The 19819-nt window shown below is 38.4% G+C and overlaps 1 protein-coding gene across 1 annotated transcript in view; it reads right to left on the minus strand.

Moving 5' to 3' along the window:
- Positions 1-19819, minus strand: part of LOC126184681 (uncharacterized) — a 295613-nt gene that overhangs the window by 118685 nt on the left and 157109 nt on the right. Inside the window, exons 4-5 of the mRNA XM_049927173.1 lie at positions 8925-9101; positions 845-1030 (exon numbers count right to left, since the gene is read on the minus strand). Coding sequence (XP_049783130.1) covers positions 845-1030; positions 8925-9101 — 363 coding nt within the window. The remainder of the gene's footprint in view (positions 1-844; positions 1031-8924; positions 9102-19819) is intronic.

A 19819-nucleotide genomic window follows, 5' to 3' on the forward strand; every position in this document is an offset into this window, starting at 1 on the left:
TTGTGCAGCAAACTCACAGGAAGTGTGAAGGCCCTTCTTTTTTAAACAGCATTGTGTCACTGGCTTTACCTACCTGTATGTGTTAGAATGCCTTTATGCCACAACTAGAGGAAAATACTTTTCATTTTGTTTCTATCAACTGGATAGCACTCCTTCCCATTTACACCAGAATGTTCATGAAGACAGGAACTATATTCTAACAGAATGCTGACAAGGGATGAGTACCTCAACATCTGTTGAGTCATTTAGGGAACTCAATGCAGAATCTATAATATGTGAAAGAACACCAAAAAACTGGACAAGTGTGAGCATGACTCTTGCTCTGAGAGTTATGTACAAGCTTAATTATCTATATAAATAGTTCATCTATAGGTTTTGATGAGCGAGTTTGTGAGTATCAATATATGCGACATATACAGCTGTTAATTTTGATTCCATTAACTAAGAATCTTAAATTTGTTACTCTCACAAGGGATCACAGACATTAGTATTTGACATAAATTTCAACTTGATACCTCTCCTTTCCTGAGAAAAGGGGGCCTTAACAGCCGGACTGATAGGAGGACAATAAATTGATGCCATAAGGGATTAATTTTTACCAATTGAGATATAGAACCCTCAAAACAAAAATAAATGTTTCTAGTGGTGCGTATGCAAACATCATGGAGAGATTTTAAAATAATAAACAATGCACCTATGAAAACAGTCATTTATCTCCACGTGGTGTTTTGAATGGTGTATGTCATTCTGTAAAGAATAAATTGCTTTACCTTTTTACTATCATTTTAAAATAATCCTGATTACTATTTTTTTTATCTGAAATGCAAATATGTCTATAAATTACCTTAATAGATGGTGCACTATCAGTGTACAGGCAGCCCATCACAAAATCCTTTAAATTTTCATATGGATCATCTTTTATTTGACTTTTGAAGACGACATCATAGAATAAATTCTCTCTAAAACATGGAGTTTTGAAAGTTGCAACTGGTTCATGGAGTTTGAGTTGCTTGAAAATGTCTTCAACTACCTGTGACAAAGATACATTGAAAGCAGTAGTAAGTTATGCAATAATTTGTAACACAACAGAAAAAAGAAAAGAAAAAAAAAGATTGTCATACTATACACCAAAAACATACATGACATAGTGTACTTTACTTTGGACATTACTGTACTTAAGGGCAGCTAATTGAAGGTAACTCACTAAAGTCAAGAACACAGCATTGATTGTCAATCGATCAGCCCCCATTTGACACGAGTTTCTGTCACAGCAGTGACACAACATGTAAGGAGACACACCTCAGTGATCCACTGTTTTACTTCTGTAGGAAAATGGGATCTGATATCAGTCTCTTAAATTTCTTAGGCACCCACATGCCTTGTTTGTGGTATCAACTGATGCCATGCAGAGTGGATCATTCCACTATATCAAGTTTGCAGTAGTGGTTCTGTAGGTTACCACAAGAGGCAGCCACGAGCGACCACTTCCACAAATTGCCAGTTACCTAAGGGACACACCCCCTTGGATTAGTGCTGTCAGCGCCACACATCACATCAATAAGAAGCCGCTGCAAGAAGCCTCCTGTCTTGAGTGTTCAGACTGTGGTGATCAGCTCGAGTGGTTTGGCTACAGTGTTCCAGTCTCCAGAGCCATCAGTCTTCGGTCTGTGCCCAAACTCAGCTTAGTTAATATAGAGTTGCAAATACAAGTGTAATAGACTCAGACCTCTGCTTGTTTCAGGAAGTGATGAAAGTTAAAGTAAGACTTCTTGTTAGTAGCAATACCTATACATACTTCAGGCATCTTTATTTATATCAGGACAGTCAATGGAATCGTTGTAACAAGATAAGAATGCAAGTGAATGTGGTTTTCTGCCATAGAACCAAATACCATCCAAACAAGAAACAACATTGTTACCCAACGCTATCCTACAACTGCCTGTTCTGAACTACAGTGCCTGACAAAACTGAAACATCCCAAACGGAAAGAGGAAATGAAATGAAATCAAACGAAACTTCATGGGCTGAGAGGATAAGTGATGTTAGCTAAGAGATTACAAAACTGAGTCAGATTTACAAAGAATGCGGCAGTATGAGCCTACTTATCAGAATGATGTTGACATGGATCCATGCACTGATTTGATTGGGAAGAGTGTCATAAAGCTGGTGTATCCTCTCCTGGAGCAAGGGGGGCTACATCTGGTCATTGATATCCCAGATACTGGCAACAAGGATGGAACTGACTCCCAGGCTGATCCCACACACGTTCTATCAAGGCACAAATCTGGGATCTTGCTGGCCACAGGAGTACCTCAACATCATGCAGACAGTTCACAGAGACGTGTATCATTTCGACAAGCATTGTTCTTTTGAGAAATGGCACCATGATACTGCCATAAGAGAGGTAATATGTGGACGCAAGATGTCCGTGATGTATTGCTGTGCTGTCAGAGTTCTCTTAATCACTAAGGCCGGTATTACACTATCAAATGTCTTTGTCAAAGATTTAATCAAAGATGTGATCAAATATTCTGTCAAATATATTTGACAAAGATCTTTCACATAGCGCTAGAAGGGGTATTACACTGTCATCATATTTTTTGTCAAAGTTCAAGATGGCTGAGAACAACAACTTGTTATTAGCTGCAGCAGTTGCATGCACCACAGTTGCACTGTGTGCACATGCGGAAGAGAAGTGGGGGAAAAAAGGAAACATATCTGGGTGAAGCCGTGGGTCTTACGATGACACGATAGAAGCATTCAACAAAACTTGTTATGTAAGCTTATAGTGGAGGATGTCAAGTCGTACATCAATTACTTAAGAATGGATGAGCATACATTTCTGTATGTGCTCAATGAAGTGTATCCTCATATCAAAAAGCACAATATTCACTTAAGAACTGCTACATCTGCAGAAGACAGGCTTAGTGTAACACTCTGATTCCTTGCTACAGGAGAGGGTTGGGTTAGGTTAGGTTAGAATAGGTTAGGTTAGGTTAGGTTAGGTCAGGTCTCTAATCTTTGTAATCTATTTTTGTATTCAGCATGCCTCATGTTGTAAAGCACCTCATCAGCTTCATACATCTCTATTAATTTTGTAGTTGTCGGCAAACACCAGTTGTATTTACCGGCAATGTTTATAAAAACACTAACGACGACAGAATGCAGCGATGCTAGCGCTCCATGTGGTAACATGTCACACTGCGGTGAACAGAAGACAAGCGACTTCTTTGATCAAATCTACAGTGAGGCCCTAGATTTGATCAAATATTGGATGACATTTGACAAAGTTCCCTATTACACCACCAAATATCTTTGACAAAGATTTTGGACAAAGATATTTGACAAAGAAATTTGATAGTGTAATACCGGCCTAACAGTCGTGACCTGAAGTCGGGTCCAATGGTTCCCCACACTATGATGCCAGGAGATACACTGCTGTGCCTCTCTGGATCTCCCTCCAGGTTGCCACCATACTCATCGCCGACATTCATCAGCAGTCAATGCTTTCTGATCACGGCATCACTACAATCACAGCCTTCGTGTTGTGGTATATTTGTTAGTCTGGCTGCTGCTTATCTTCAACCAATAGTGTGGAATGACACAGAGTGTAGCGGGGAGTCTGTTACCTGTTATCAGATGACAGGCAAAGATGTAAGGGGATTACAATGTGCACGGTCCCCAATAAGCCAATCCAACCTTGTGGCGGTCAGAAGTGGTTGACTGGAACCTTGATGAGTATGTTTCTCCCAGTGTTCATGCTGTTCAACATTGGGGCACTGGCACATCTGGTTGCCCCAGAAATTTGGATTTTGCATATTATGATGAACTGGCCAAATGAGAACCCGCTATAAGGCTTCTTTCACTCAAGATCAGGCACTGATAATGCTGTCTCACAAAAGTATGTGGGATCTCCATGTCCTTCACAGTGATCACTCAACATCTGATGCTGTTCACACCCTTATACAGGGTGTTACAAAAAGGTACGGCCAAACTTTCAGGAAACATTCCTCACACACAAAGAAAGAAAATATGTTATGTGGACATGTTTCCGGAAACGCTTACTTTCCATGTTAGAGCTCATTTTATTACTTCTCTTCAAATCACATTAATCATGGAATGAAAACACACAGCAACAGAACGTACCAGCGTGACTTCAAACACTTTGTTACAGGAAATGTTCAAAATGTCCTCCGTTAGCGAGGATACATGCATCCACCCTCCGTCGCATGGAATCCCTGATGCACTGATGCAGCCCTGGAGAATGGCGTATTGTATCACAGCCATCCACAATACGAGCACGAAGGGTCTCTACATTTGGTACCGGGGTTGCGTAGACAAGAGCTTTCAAATGCCCCCATAAACGAAAATCAAGAGGGTTGAGGTCAGGAGAGCGTGGAGGCCATGCCTCTACCAATCCATAGGTCACCGAATCTGTTGTTGAGCAGCGTACAAACACTTTGACTGAAATGTGCAGGAGCTCCATTGTGCATGAACCACATGTTGTGTCGTACTTGTAAAGGCACATGTTCTAGCAGCACAGGTAGAGTATCCCATATGAAATCATGATAACATGCTCTATTGAGCATAGGTGGAAGAACATGGGGCCCAATCAAGACATCACCAACAATGCCTGCCCAAACGTTCACGGGAAATCTGTGTTGATGACGTGATTGCACAATTGCGTGCGGATTCTCGTCAGTCCACACACGTTGGTTGTGAAAATTTACAATTTGATCACGTTGGAATGAAGCCTCATCCATAAAGAGAACTGAAATGAGGATTGACACATTGTTGGATGAACCATTCACAGAAGTGTACCCGTGGAGGCCAATCAGCTGCTGATAGTGCCTGCACACGCTGTACATGGTACGGAAACAACTTGTTCTCCCGTAGCACTCTCCATAAAGTGACGTGGTCAACGTTACCTTGTACAGCAGCAACTTCTCTGACACTGACATTAGGGTTATCGTCAACTGCGTGAAGAATTGCCTCGTCCATTGCAGGTGTCCTCGTCGTTCTAGGTCTTCCCCAGTCGCGAGTCATAGGCTGGAATGTTCCGTGCTCCCTCAGATGCCGATCAATTGCTTCAAACGTCTTCCTGTCAGGACACCTTCGTTCTGGAAATCTGTCTCGATAAAAACGTACCGCACCACGGCTATTGCCCCGTGCTAAACCATACATCAAATGGGCATCTGCCAACTCCGCATTTGTAAACATTGCACTGACTGCAAAACCACATTTGTGATGAACACTAACCTGTTGATGCTACGTACTGATGTGCTTGATGCTAGTACTGTAGAGCAATGAGTTGCATGTCAACACAAGCACCGAAGTCAACATTACCTTCCTTCAATTTGGCCAACTGGCGGTGAATCGAGGAAGTACAGTACATACTGACGAAACTAAAATGAGCTCTAACATGGAAATTAAGCGTTTCCGGACACATGTCCGCATAACATCTTTTCTTTATTTGTGTGTGAGGAATGTTTCCTGAAAGTTTGGCCGTACCTTTTTGTAACACCTTGTGTACCCTGCCAGGCCTGATAACTATGTTAAAACATGACCAACGCTAATTTCCTCTGGTGGTTGTTCTGTCACATATAATTGCAACTCTAATCATTTACATATATGCTGATGGTGTGTACCTGTAAAAAGTTATATTAACATCCAACAATGTGTTCTGGATGCTTAACTTTTTTTTTGTAAGGCAGTGAGACAAGAGACTACATGGGGTTAATTGTCTGTAGAACACAAAAAGCACTGCAGTTAATGAGAAATTTCACTCTACAGTCACTGCTCATCTGCTGTCACCAACATCTTCTGTAATTTTCGTTTAAATATAGTGAAGAGAGACTCTGCTCACACTTATCAGAGTACACACTACAAAATTTCAGTGCAAATTAAACACACTATACAATTTAGATTAAAAATATAGATCCTGAAGCATTAAAGAACTGATATTCCATTGCATCTGAAATCAATGTGGGTCCAATTACATATAAGGCTTAAGACTTACTCCCATCAAAAGTCATCACATTTTATTTTCTGCACCAACTGCAATCAAGTAGAACTTCAACTGGTTTCACACAGTTTCAGTGATTATGGGAAGGTTAGGGATAAATGGTTTCAGTTAACAAGGCAACGGCAGACAAGTGAGTGTGTTAAACTTTACTTTGTAACCCAAGTAGTACCACTAACAGCTTCTAAAAATGGGTACTTATTCCATCCACTGGCCACTCACAAATTAATTCCATAAGCCCTGAAACAAAGCAGATTACATCCAAAACCCACAAACTAGTACAACAGTTGTGTTCACCTATTAACGGTCTACCTATTATCTCACCCTACTAAACAAAATTTTTGGTAAAAATCTAGTTATCTGTATCTACAAAACATTAGGTTACAGCATCAATATATTTCATGAAATTTGATACCTTAAGCACTTTTATAGTTAACACACATTAGGTGAAGTAACAACCAAAGTTTTTAACCAGGTATTGTTGCAATAAGTCCTGCTGGTTCTTCAAAATTGAGCATGATAAAGCTCCCAGGTGTAGCTGTGGTACATTATAAGGGTTATCAAGAGAATAAATATACAAAGCATGGAAACATATTTCTGAGTTATACATTTTTGTATTAACTTTATGTGTAGTTGGAATATACCTTTAGTTAACAGCAAGGAACAAGTTAGAACTCTGTGTCTGTCCCAGATTTGAACTCAGACCCCCCCTGCAATGTCCTACAAATTACATCATCCAAGCACACTTCACGGACGGACTGAGAACTTCAATTTGTCACTGGGAAGAGCTTGTGGTGAGCTGAAGTTATGAGATGGGCTGCAAGTCATGCTTCAATGGCATAATTGGTTGCCAACTTCCCACAAAAGGAAGTAAAGTAGAACCTCTCTAATCTGTTCCCTATGGGAGCAGGGGCATGGTTGGAATGCAATAAAGGTTGGATTATCAAAGGAACACTTTTATTGACCCGTAACATTAAATACAGTGCTGTGGAACCTTAATTTATTGCTCCATGGCAAACCAGTAACAAAGCGAAACGAAAATGTCAACACACTAAAAAATTACATGAATGTGTGTTGTACAGCAATGCCTCTATTGTAAAATATGTCTGTATTTTATGGTAAGATATTGTTTCTTTGAGTGAAAGCATAGCAACTGTGCATGCCTTATTATAGTACTGTACTGACACATAGCTGACTGATTTTGTGCAGAAAAAGTTCTTGTACGAAGCATTTTGTAGTTTAAGTCAGACTCGTGAATGTTATAAATCAGGGATCAGCTGGAGCTCTTTAATTAAGTTTTAAAATTTCTCAACAAATTCACTGGCAGCTGTTTCACCAGCAGACAGTTTCTCACTGGAATTAATTACATTTTGAATGTCATGTCATTTTTTCACTCCCTGTAAACTTTTCATTTTCATTGTCTCTATTAAATTTTTTGTACAAAAACAGTGCCTTTTGTTTTATTACTGGTCCAGATGATGGAATTCTTTTTCTTCACTTCTGCTCAAACCACATCAATACATCATGTTTAGACTTTCATTTTTAGTGTTCTCCAAAGTCTTGCATATTTCCAGTTCTTTTTCGTCATCAATCATCATTGTGTGACTTACAAGAATTTTCCTAATTTTTCTCCAGTCTGTAACAGTTGTTACGCCAATCCTATCTCGCTTGTAATGGTTAGGAGAGACTTGCCTCTGTCTAACCTTACAAGCACTTTCAGTTGATCTACTACAGACAGCATCACATGTTTACATTTAGTTGATGCTATAGTTTAGTTTTATACATATTAATATGTAGGAACAGTCACTAATTTATAAAACATGTGCATGCACAATAACACTTATTGATCAAGATAGAAACAAGTTATTTCACACTAAAACTGACTGAATTAAAACACATACCATCCGTCAACTGCCTGCTGATTCATACTGCAGATGAGGAATCAATGACAAGACCAAACAAACACCAGAAATGAGACGGTTGGACTAAGTGGGGAGACAGACCATTAGTGAGGTTACACTGTATATGTATTTGAATCTCAGTTTTGTGCACAATTCCAGTTTGTCACATACAATTATAGTAGCAAATATTCTGCCCAGAGTAAAAGAATTAATCCTCATGTCATTTGTTACTTTTGCACACTCTTCAATGATATCCGCACATTTTGTGAGCCTGTGTACCGGATTTTTTCCTTCTATCACTGCAAAATTATCAGTCTCTTCTTTTAGTCACTTTACCAGTGGCTCTCAAACAACATGTCACATGCTAAATTCCTTCCATACACGTATTCCTTCCTCCCAGCAAAAAAAAAACTGTATTACTTGAGATGCACATGTAGCTTAACAAATGGCACATCTTTACTTCATTTTGACATGAGTGCTACAACATATTTTTCTTGAACTAAGATGAACAAATGAGACAGCTTCCTTACTTCTCTTACTTCTTTGTGGAAACCTTTCTATGCATGTATTATGGTTCAACAATTTATACAATTTTACTAACTAAATAATAGATTTATCTGCCTCTAAAAGTGAGTTAGTCTTTGTGCCTGACTTCCACACATGAAGAACCCAGATATAATTACTGGTAGTGCAAAAGAATTTCAGGAGTACTTGAAATTGCTCCACTAAACATCTCAAGCACAGCTGAAGAGCTATTTAAGTAGCACTTATAGAAAAGTAAAATTAATGGCTGGACGAGTGGTGTGTCTAGTACATTTTTTTTAAATAATGCAGTCATGTGCTGATTTCCTGGGATTGAGTATGGAGTTATTTTTATTTAATTTATTTTTTATTAGCAAAATTCCTTAATGTGTGTTCTATATTCACCCAACTTCAGACTTTTAGCAAGATGTTATAACCATTTATATAATTTCAAAGTATATATAGCACAATCTTCTTACCTTTTTACTTGCTGTTGCAGTAAGTGCAACCCATGTTATGTCTGGATATCTAGTACGCAACTGTCCAAGTTTAACATAGTCTGGACGAAAATCATGACCCCATTCACTCACACAGTGGGCCTCATCAACAACAATGTAAGACACCTTTTTCTTTTTAGAAAGATCCTCCATCAAATTCTGAAAAATTACACATTCATATACATCAAATAATTATGAAAGGAAGATAAGCAAAACTGTTGCTATGCTCTGAAAAGAATCATCTAACCAAGTCATTTATATATATTAGGTTTGAGTTCCATCCAAGTAATAAATCTGAGTGTCATCTTACAAATTATAGCAGCATCATAGATATTACAAGCAATTATTTGCTTTTCAAATAATTTAAACTGAAAAGCTGTGTTTTTCAATAATGAAAGCTACAGACAGTGCTTAGAGCAATAATTTTGCTACTACATGAAATTCAGTTTACTTCTCAGCCAAAGAGCAATTAAAAATTGTTTTAAATAATTGACTGTGGAAGTGACACAATATGTGGCTGCTAGCTCAAAAGATGCACTTGCAAATTAAATCCGCATCATACAATAGCTAGCAACAAAAATGGCTACAAACATGAAACTGTAAATACAGTGATAAAATATTTAATTAACTGAACAGAGGGGGATGATTTTAATTACAAAGAATTTTTAAGAACTGGGTGCCTTTATTGGTAATATTCCATAGCAGATAGCGAGAACACTACAGAAACATGGAATCAATGCAAGCTTCTCAACAAAAAATAAGTACAGTAAATAAAAAGAGACAAATTTTGGAAATATGGAGTGTATAAAATATACAGTCCATGTGTGGAAATTCCTGTACCGTACAGACAGAAAGAGCATTTGGCTTTAGATACTGTAATTACATGGAAGTCCTTCAAATGAGAAATTATTGTAAGTCAGCTGTCACAGCCCATCTGCACAAAATAAGAGTCATGCCTGAAGTACTGAAACACTACCAACCTACATAAACCAAAAAGTGTAGCCAGATGTAACTCTGAATAAAAACATGAACAATGAACACATAAGGGTAATAACAGACTTTAGAAAGACATCACCCTTCTGTAACACCACCCCCTCACTTGCAACTGACACAGTTTATTTATTTTTATTTTTGATCATCTTCTTGTACAGACATACATTATTTTTCTGGGCAGAGAAAAATTAAAATATGATGTAATTTATATAATCAAATTCAGAATCCAAACGAAGTAGTAGAAGCTGATTTTAAAATTCTGTTGAGGTTATATTTGTAAAATAAGCTAAGCACATGCTTAATTTATGTAGATGTTAGGTGTGTGAGGAAAAATAATGAGACTGGCAGCACTGTTTGTGATCTGCGATGCTGTGTTCTCCTACTTGCGTAGACTGGTATGTTAATCCCTTCCGGAAGCTCAGTTTGAGTTTCAGCTCTGTGCAGCCACCAGTGAAGATGTTTTTAGTTGTGTGTTACGAAAATGAAATAATGGAATTCAGAACAATATGCAATCAAGCTTTGTGTTAAATTTGGGGAATCCATGAGTATTGCCTTTGCAAAGTTAGAACAGGTCCATGGGGAACATTCCTTACCAAGAGCACAAGCTTTTTGCTGGCACAAATCATTTTTCCGTTATTACGGCCAGAGGTGGTTGTTCTGGGTACTGATTTCTCAGGATCTATGCACCCAAATTGCGTGAAAATGTAATCACATGTCAGTTGTAGTATAATATATTTGTCCAATGAATACCCGTTTGTCATCTATATTTCTTCTTGGTGTAGCAATTTTAATGGCCAGTAGTGTGTATGTTTCAGATTGAGTATTATGTTGTTTTCCAGTGTTCAAAAAACTTTTATATTTATGTTAATTATTTCATTTGCAATTTTAACTGCTTGTTTTTAACACTTGAGATTTATCCTGTTGCTTTAAGATTTCTTGTTTTGAGGCCTGCAGCCGTGAAATAATTGCCTTTTTGAAACTCTTAGTTCGGCTATGTGCCATTTTGGTTTAAAGGTGACATTAAATTACAATAAATTAAAATTTTGAGTGAACCTGACTGACATCTAATTTGGCCCTTTCCACAATACTAATCACCTGCCCCAGCAGGTTTAGTGGGCGCTTCAGCAATATTTTTAATCATTCTTCATTACTAGATGAGCATTCTGTTAGTAAAGTGTAAATGGCCTTTCAGACCATCATGCACAAATTTTAACACTAAAAGGTTTTTGTACTCAAACAAATGTTATATGTGATTAGAAACTATGTAGTAAAGCTAATCCAACGGCAATAAAGAGTTTTTTAAACCTCGTTAAGGAACAAGAATGGCAGGATGTTTATAGTGCTGATAACATAGATGACAAATATAATGCTTTCCTTAACACATTTCTCATTCTCTTTGAGAGTTGCTTTCCATTAGAACATTCTAAACAGGGTACTAGCAGTAAACGGTAGCCAGGGTGGCTGACTAGTGAGATAAGGATATCATGTAGAACAAAGAGGGAATTATACTGAAATGATAGATGTGGTCACAATCAAGCTACAGTAGCCCATTACAAACAGTACCTATTGTAAGGTGCTTAAAAAGGTTATTAGGAAGGCAATGAGTATGTGATACGCAAATAGAATAGCTAATTCACAGGATAAAATTAAAAACATATAGTCAATTGTGAAGCAAATGTCTGTTCAGCAGCACAATGTTGACAATATAAAGTCAGTTCATAATAAAAATATTTCTGTTACTAATAAGTCAGATATATGTGAAGTATTTAACAATTATTTTCTGAGCATTCCCAGTTAATCAAATAAAAACTTAGTTTCTACAGGGAATCATGTAATTGTCTTGGAAAGTGCCTCTCTGAGATTGGTGTCTGAAATACTCTTCTGTGATACTGACAAGGGAACAATTGAGTCAGTAATTAAATCACTGAAGACTAAGGACTATCAGGATTTGAAGGAGTGCCTAGTAGAATATTGAAGTGCTATGCTACATATGTTAGCCCTGCACTTAGTCATATTAGTAATTTTTAAGAATGGTGAGTTTCCTGAACAACTGAAGTACTCAGTAGTAAAGCCACTTTATTAGGACAATAATGTAGACACTTTTAGGCCTATTTCTATGTCATCAGTGTTTGCTACAGTTATTGAAAAGGCTGGGTATGTAAGGATAATTGATCATTTTGTATCACATAATATGCTATCAAATGTGCAGTTCAGCTTTAGAAGTGGTTTAACAACTGAAAATGCTATGTTCTCTTTTCTCTGTGAAGTATTGGATGGATTAAACAAAAAGTTCCAAACACTAGGCATCTTTTTGGATTTAACTAAGGCCTTTGATTGAACTAATCAAAAAATATTGCTCCAGAAGTTGGACCATTGTGGAATACAGGAGTTGCTCACAACTGGTTCACTTCTTACTTTAAGAACAGACAGCAAAAGGTCATTATTCGCAATGTGGAGAATGTCTGTCATGTGGGGTCTGAGTGGGGAACAGTCAAATGGGGGGAGGGGGGGATGCCTACCCCAGGGATCAATGCTGGGGCCACTCATGTTCCTTATTTATGTAAATCATATGCCCTCTAATATTAATGCTGCCATTTTTACTATTTGAACTGTATCTGAAGTAAGTGGGCCAAAAATATCATTTTAGAATGGTAAGGGTTACCCTATAATATAAAACCATACAATGTAGGATATATACGTAGTTTTAATGTGAAGCGGACTTACAAGCCATATGCGTCATTAAACAAGATTTAGGAGCCGTATGACCCAAGAAAAAGCCTTCACATGAACCTTGAGTTTTCAGCTTTTCACAGCATATAAGGACAGTAAGAACTAAACAGAGCATTTTTTTCTATTACTTGTTTGTCAATATTTTTCATCATTTTAGAGTTACAGGTCTTCAAATCAAGGAATTTTACTAACAAAATTTCATTTTATGTGTAAATACTGATAATACAGAAGGAAATAAAACTAGTGTCATTCCTGGAATGTCAGTTATGACAATCATGAGGAACTGTTTGCAGGAATGTGTACTATGATACTATGAGGAAGGGTGTCTCTCACCAGTTTCCCTCCCCACATCTCATTACTATGCAGCCTGCTTCCAATGATATAAGAAATGATGCAGCTGAAAAGATACAGAGCAAAGATATGTTTTGTGATGGGAAGAAACTCAGCCATGGTGTTGGTGATGGTCACAAAGCATCAACCAGAAGAATGCCAAGTTTATCAAACTTTGACATTTACAACAAATTACAGCCATTTTGGCATAGGGAAGCACTGCTTACAATGAACATGTGACTCTGGTATTCGCCAAGGAACTAGTGAACACTTCATGCTACATCCAGAATATCATTCAGCATATTCTGTTGCTTTTGCTCATCTGTCATGCAAATAATTTTTCCTACAGACCAATACTTGTGCACAAACTTCTCGCATTACCCAGCATATTGTCCAGTGTGAAGAAAACTTCATTTGACTGGGACCGTTTCTTCAGGAAGTTCATACTTCATTTTTGACCAGTACAATAATAATAATAATAATAATAATAATAATAATAAACCCCGTGGAGGCCTGGGAAAAGAATAGGCCTCCGGTATGTTCTGCCAGTCGTAAAAGGCGATGAAAAGAACAAACCGCTAATAGGGACCCCCCTTTTAGCGTGATTAGTTGGTTCAGGACAGAATTAAAGAAGCCTCAGACAAGCGCTGTCATGGTCGGGGACGACGCTTGAACCCTATGCCCGCCCACAATGGTAACGACACTGCTAGCCAACTGGAAAATGATTTAAATCCAAATAGAGGTGTTTTGCAGGATATGCTTCCTGCACCCACCCTAGAAGGAAAACAAAGACAGAGGATGAGATGGTCAGATGAAGTTAATCGACACCTCATGTTCTGTTATTACCAATCAACAAACCTAGGAATCAGATCCGTGTAATAATAAAAAATAACAGGATACCCCAGTCAGAATTAGAAAACATCAAACAACAAGTACAACAGATACTGGAACAAAATAATGTGCAATAAGAAGAAGAAGAAGAAGAAAAAAAAAATACAGTAATGGACTCAAACATCCCAGAGTAAACAAACAAAGAACAACACGCATCAATTAAACAATAAGAGGAAAACGAAATCTTAAGACAGCCACCAGAACAACCACAAATAGAACACGAAGTGACACACATGTTAGATATAGAAGAAAAATTTCAGCTGACATATATAGAATACAAAGACACAAATACAGACATTAGACCATTCTTGCATAGACCACCAAATAACCCTGAAGTAGAAACAACAATAAAAACTATCAACACAATCATACACAGCAAAATTAATGAAAACACAACTATGGAAGAGTTACAACTACTTGTTTATATAGGATCACTCACTACACTAAATATACACACTAGGCAGAGATCAGAACCAACCAACATACAGAAGAAATCCACAAAACCAGCATGGCAACACAGGCTACAGATCAGAATAGAAAAACTGAGAAAAGACATCAGACAGCTAACAGAATTTATAAGAAATGAAATGTCAGAAAAAAAAGAAAAAGGTTAGGTAAAATCTAACAACAAGGAGCGATAGAGCAATTAGATGAAAAGAAGCAGAAATTACAAGCATTGGCCAAACGACTTAGAAGATACAAAAAAGTGAAAATAGAAGGAAACAAAACCAAACATTCAACACAAACCAAAAGAGATTTTACCAGACAATAGATAACACACACATTAAAATAGACAATCCACCAAATTTAACAGACATGGAACACTTCTGGAGCAACATATGGTAAACCCGGTACAACATAACAGGCATGCACGGTGGATACAAGCAGAAACAGACACATACAAGATGATACCACAAATGCCTGAAGTGATAATTTTGCAACATGAAGTCACCCAAGCAATTAATTCTACTCACAATTGGAAAGCCCCTGGAAAAGATAAAATAGCAAATTTCTGGCTAAAGAAGTTCACCTCAACACATTCACATCTAACTAAATTATTTAACAGTTACATTGCAGACCCATACACATTCCCTGATACACTTGCACATGGAATAACCTATCTGAAACCTAAAGATGAAGCAGACACAGCAAACCCAGCTAAATATTGCCCCATAACATGCCTACCAACAATATACAAAATATTAACTTCAGTCATTACACAGAAATTAATGACACATACAACACAGAACAAAATTATAAATGAAGAACAAAAAGGCTGTTGCAAAGGAGCACGAGGGTGTAAAGAGCAACTGATAATAGATGCAGAGGTGACATATCAAACTAAAACTAAACAAAGGTCGCTACACTACGCATATATTGATTACCAAAAAGCTTTTGATAGTGTACCCCACTCATGGTTACTACAAATATTGGAAATATACAAAGTAGATCCTAAATTGATACAGTTCCTAAACATAGTAATGAAAAATTGGAAAACCACACTTAATATCCAAACAAATTCAAATAATATCACATCACAGCCAACACAGATTAAGCGTGGAATATACCAAGGAGACTCATTAAGTCCTTTCTGGTTCTGTCTTGCATTGAACCCACTATCCAACATGCTAAATAATACAAATTATGGATACAATATTACTGGAACATACCCACACAAAATCACACATTTGCTATACATGGATGATCTAAAATTACTGGCAGCAACAAATCAACAACTCAACCAATTACTAAAGATAACAGAAGTATTCAGCAATGATATAAATATGGCTTTTGGAACAGACAAATGTAAGAAAAATAGCATTGTCAAGGGAAAACACACTAAACAAGAAGATTACATATTGGGTAACCACAGCAACTGCATAGAAGTGATTGAAAAAACGGACAAAAAATAGGAATAGATAATACAAATATTAAAGAAGAACTAAAAGAAAAATATAGACAAAGACTAACAAAAATACTGAAAACAGAATTGACAGCAAGAAATAAGACAAAAGCTATAAATACTTATGCTATACCAATATTGACCTACTCATTTGGAGTAGTGAAATGGAGTAACACAGACTCAGAAGCACTCAATACACTTACATGATCACAATGCCACAAATATAGAATACATCACATACATTCAGCAACAAAAAGATTCACATTAAGCAGAAAGGAATGGAAGGAGAAAGGGGATTCATCGACATAAAAAAAACCTACATTATGGACAGGTAGACAATTTAAGAAAATTCTTTCTAGAACGAGCAGAAACTAGCAAAATACACAAAGCAATCACTCATATAAATACATCGGCTACACCACTGCAACTTCATAACCACTTCTACAACCCTTTAGATCACATAACATCAACAGATACGAAGAAAGTAAATTGGAAAAAGAAAACACTACATGGCAAGCACCCGTATCATCTAACACAGCCACACATTGATCAAGACGCATCCGACACGTGGCTAAGAAAAGGCAATATATACAGTGAGATGGAAGGATTCATGATTGCAATACAGGATCAAACAATAAACACCAGATATTACAGCAAGTATATTATTAAAGATCCCAATACCACAACAGATAAATGCAGACTTTGCAAACAACAAATAGAAACAGTAGATCACATCACAAGCGGATGTACAATATTAGCAAATACAGAATACCCCAGAAGACATGACAATGTAGCAAAAATAATTCACCAACAACTTGCCATACAATATAAACTAATAAAACAACACGTTCCCACATACAAGTATGCACCACAAAATGTACTGGAGAATGATGAATACAAATTATACTGGAACAGAACCATTATAACAGATAAAACAACACCACGTAACAAACCTGACATCATACTCACCAATAAAAAGAAGAAATTAACACAACTAACCAAAATATCCATACCCAATACAACAAATATACAAAAGAAAACAGGAGAAAAAATTGAAAAATACATCCAACTGGCTGAGGAAGTCAAGGACATGTGGCATCAGGATAAAGTTGACATTATACCAGTTATACTATCAACTACAGGAGTCATACCACACAATATCCACCGGTACATCAACGCAATACAGCTACATCCAAACTTATATATACAACTACAGAAATCCGTAATTATGGATTCATGTTCAATTACCCGAAAGTTTCTAAATGCAATATAACATATACCGTACAGTTAAAAGGAAGTGACGCTTGATCAAGGTCCGCGTCACTTTTCATTTTTAACCAGACTTAACGTCTGAGAAAGTAAAGAAGTAATAATAATGTGATTATATCAAGTTTTATTCTCAAATTATTAGCAAGGGGAATAGCCTGGGTGACAGCCTATTGTTAGGAACTGTCCAGGAAGTAAGCTGGAGTGATTTACGAAATACGTAGAAATAGAAATTACAAGTCAGATGGCTGGGTCACATATCAACCCTCAGTATTCATTATAAAAACAATACACCCATTAATTTTAGTCACAGTTTCACATAACTTTGATATTTCTGTAGAGCACAGCAGTGGTATGCGGACAGAAAGTATTTAACTTCAAACTGAAAATATACAGTTTGTGGCAAACCACATTCAAATATTGTTGAAGCCTGCTGAAAATATGTGTATAGGCAGTTTCTCTGTCTTTTGTTTGCTGAATGAATGCAGCTGTTAAACAAGTCAATGTTGTCTACCAAAAAAGCTTCTAAGCAACCAGATACACTGCAGCATTTGTGTAAGAGCATCCGAGTTATTAAAAAAGTGGCCAAGTTAAGTTCATGAAGTAACGCTACATGTGGCCTAGATGAGACACTTTCAGATGAAAATTATCCTTTGAACCCAAAAAGACTTGCTACAAACATCACTAATGACATACAAGAATGAAAGAATGCAAAGTGTATCACAGGTATTGACTGATGATTCTGTTCTTAAAGGCAGCCACATTCAGCTTCCTTGGGTCCTAAATGTGTATCTTCCATGAGAATTTCTGATTTAACTCCAATTCCAGGAATTGGTTACCTTCCACTTTCTGTAGCATATAACACCTCCCAAAGATTGTCACCCCTTAAAAAATTACACTCCTGGAAATGGAAAAAAGAACACATTGACACTGGTGTGTCAGACCCACCATACTTGCTCTGGACACTGCGAGAGGGCTGTACAAGCAATGATCACACGCACGGCACAGCGGACACACCAGGAACAGCGGTGTTGGCCGTCGAATGGCGCTAGCTGCGCAGCATTTGTGCACCGCCGCCGTCAGTGTCAGCCAGTTTGCCGTGGCATACGGAGCTCCATCGCAGTCTTTAACACTGGTAGCATGCCGCGACAGCGTGGACGTGAACCGTATGTGCAGTTGACGGACTTTGAGCGAGGGCGTATAGTGGGCATGCGGGAGGCCGGGTGGACGTACCAGCGAATTGCTCAACACGTGGGGCGTGAGGTCTCCACAGTACATCGATGTTGTCGCCAGTGGTCGGCGGAAGGTGCACGTGCCCGTCGACCTGGGACCGGATCGCAGTGACGCACGGATGCACGCCAAGACCGTAGGATCCTACGCAGTGCCGTAGGGGACCGCACCGCCACTTCCCAGCAAATTAGGGACACTGTTGCTCCTGGGGTATCGGCGAGGACCATTCGCAACCGTCTCCATGAAGCTGGGCTACGGTCCCGCACACCGTTAGGCCGTCTTCCGCTCATGCCCCAACATCGTGCAGCCCGCCTCCAGTGGTGTCGCGACAGGCGTGAATGGAGGGACGAATGGAGACGTGTCATCTTCAGCGATGAGAGTCGCTTCTGCCTTGGTGCCAATGATGGTCGTATGCGTGTTTGGCGCCGTGCAGGTGAGCGCCACAATCAGGACTGCATACGACCGAGGCACACAGGGCCAACACCCGGCATCATGGTGTGGGGAGCGATCTCCTACACTGGCCGTACACCACTGGTGATCGTTGAGGGGACACTGAATAGTGCACAGTACATCCAAACCGTCATCGAACCCATCGTTCTACCATTCCTAGACCGGCAAGGGAACTTGCTGTTCCAACAGGACAATGCACGTCTGCATGTATCCCGTGCCACCCAACGTGCTCTAGAAGGTGTAAGTCAACTACCCTGGCCAGCAAGATCTCCGGATCTGTCCCCCATTGAGCATGTTTGGGACTGGATGAAGCGTCGTCTCACACGGTCTGCACGTCCAGCACGAACGCTGGTCCAACTGAGGCGCCAGGTGGAAATGGCATGGCAAGCCGTTCCACAGGACTACATCCAGCATCTCTACGACCATCTCCATGGGAGAATAGCAGCCTGCATTGCTGCGAAAGGTGGATATACACTGTACTAGTGCCGACATTGTGCATGCTCTGTTGCCTTTGTCTATGTGCCTGTGGTTCTGTCAGTGTGATCATGTGATGTATCTGACCCCAGGAATGTGTCAATAAAGTTTCCCCTTCCTGGGACAATGAATTCACGGTGTTCTTATTTCAATTTCCAGGAGTGTATGTATGTTTTCATGCAACTGAGAGTTAGCCTTTTGGCTACAAATCTTGCTCGTGCAATAAACATTCCTGTAAATTTAGCAAATAGAACAGCTTTCATCACTTTTAATGATGTATGGGCTCTAATATCAAAATCTAACAGCCTGCCTAAATCCCATGTAAACGCTACGCTTAAAAAAATCGCTAAGTACCACATCGCTTACTGCAACTTGCCATATAAAACTAGATATTTTTTATTACTTTTTGAAGAAACATATCAGCTATAACATCCAATGTTCATTTTTGTTTGGCACATATTTAGGGATTACTAACAACAATGTAACATTTATTTTCAAACTCTTCTTTTCTGTAGATTGCTGCTTTCAAACCAGTTTGTGTGTTAAACAGTCTACAAAAGCATCACTTTAAAGATGTCACCAAACAAAAGGAAAGTATTTCATACTGAAG

This window comes from Schistocerca cancellata, chromosome 4 (genome assembly GCF_023864275.1).
Source record: "Schistocerca cancellata isolate TAMUIC-IGC-003103 chromosome 4, iqSchCanc2.1, whole genome shotgun sequence".
Classification (NCBI taxonomy): Eukaryota; Metazoa; Arthropoda; class Insecta; order Orthoptera; family Acrididae; genus Schistocerca; species Schistocerca cancellata.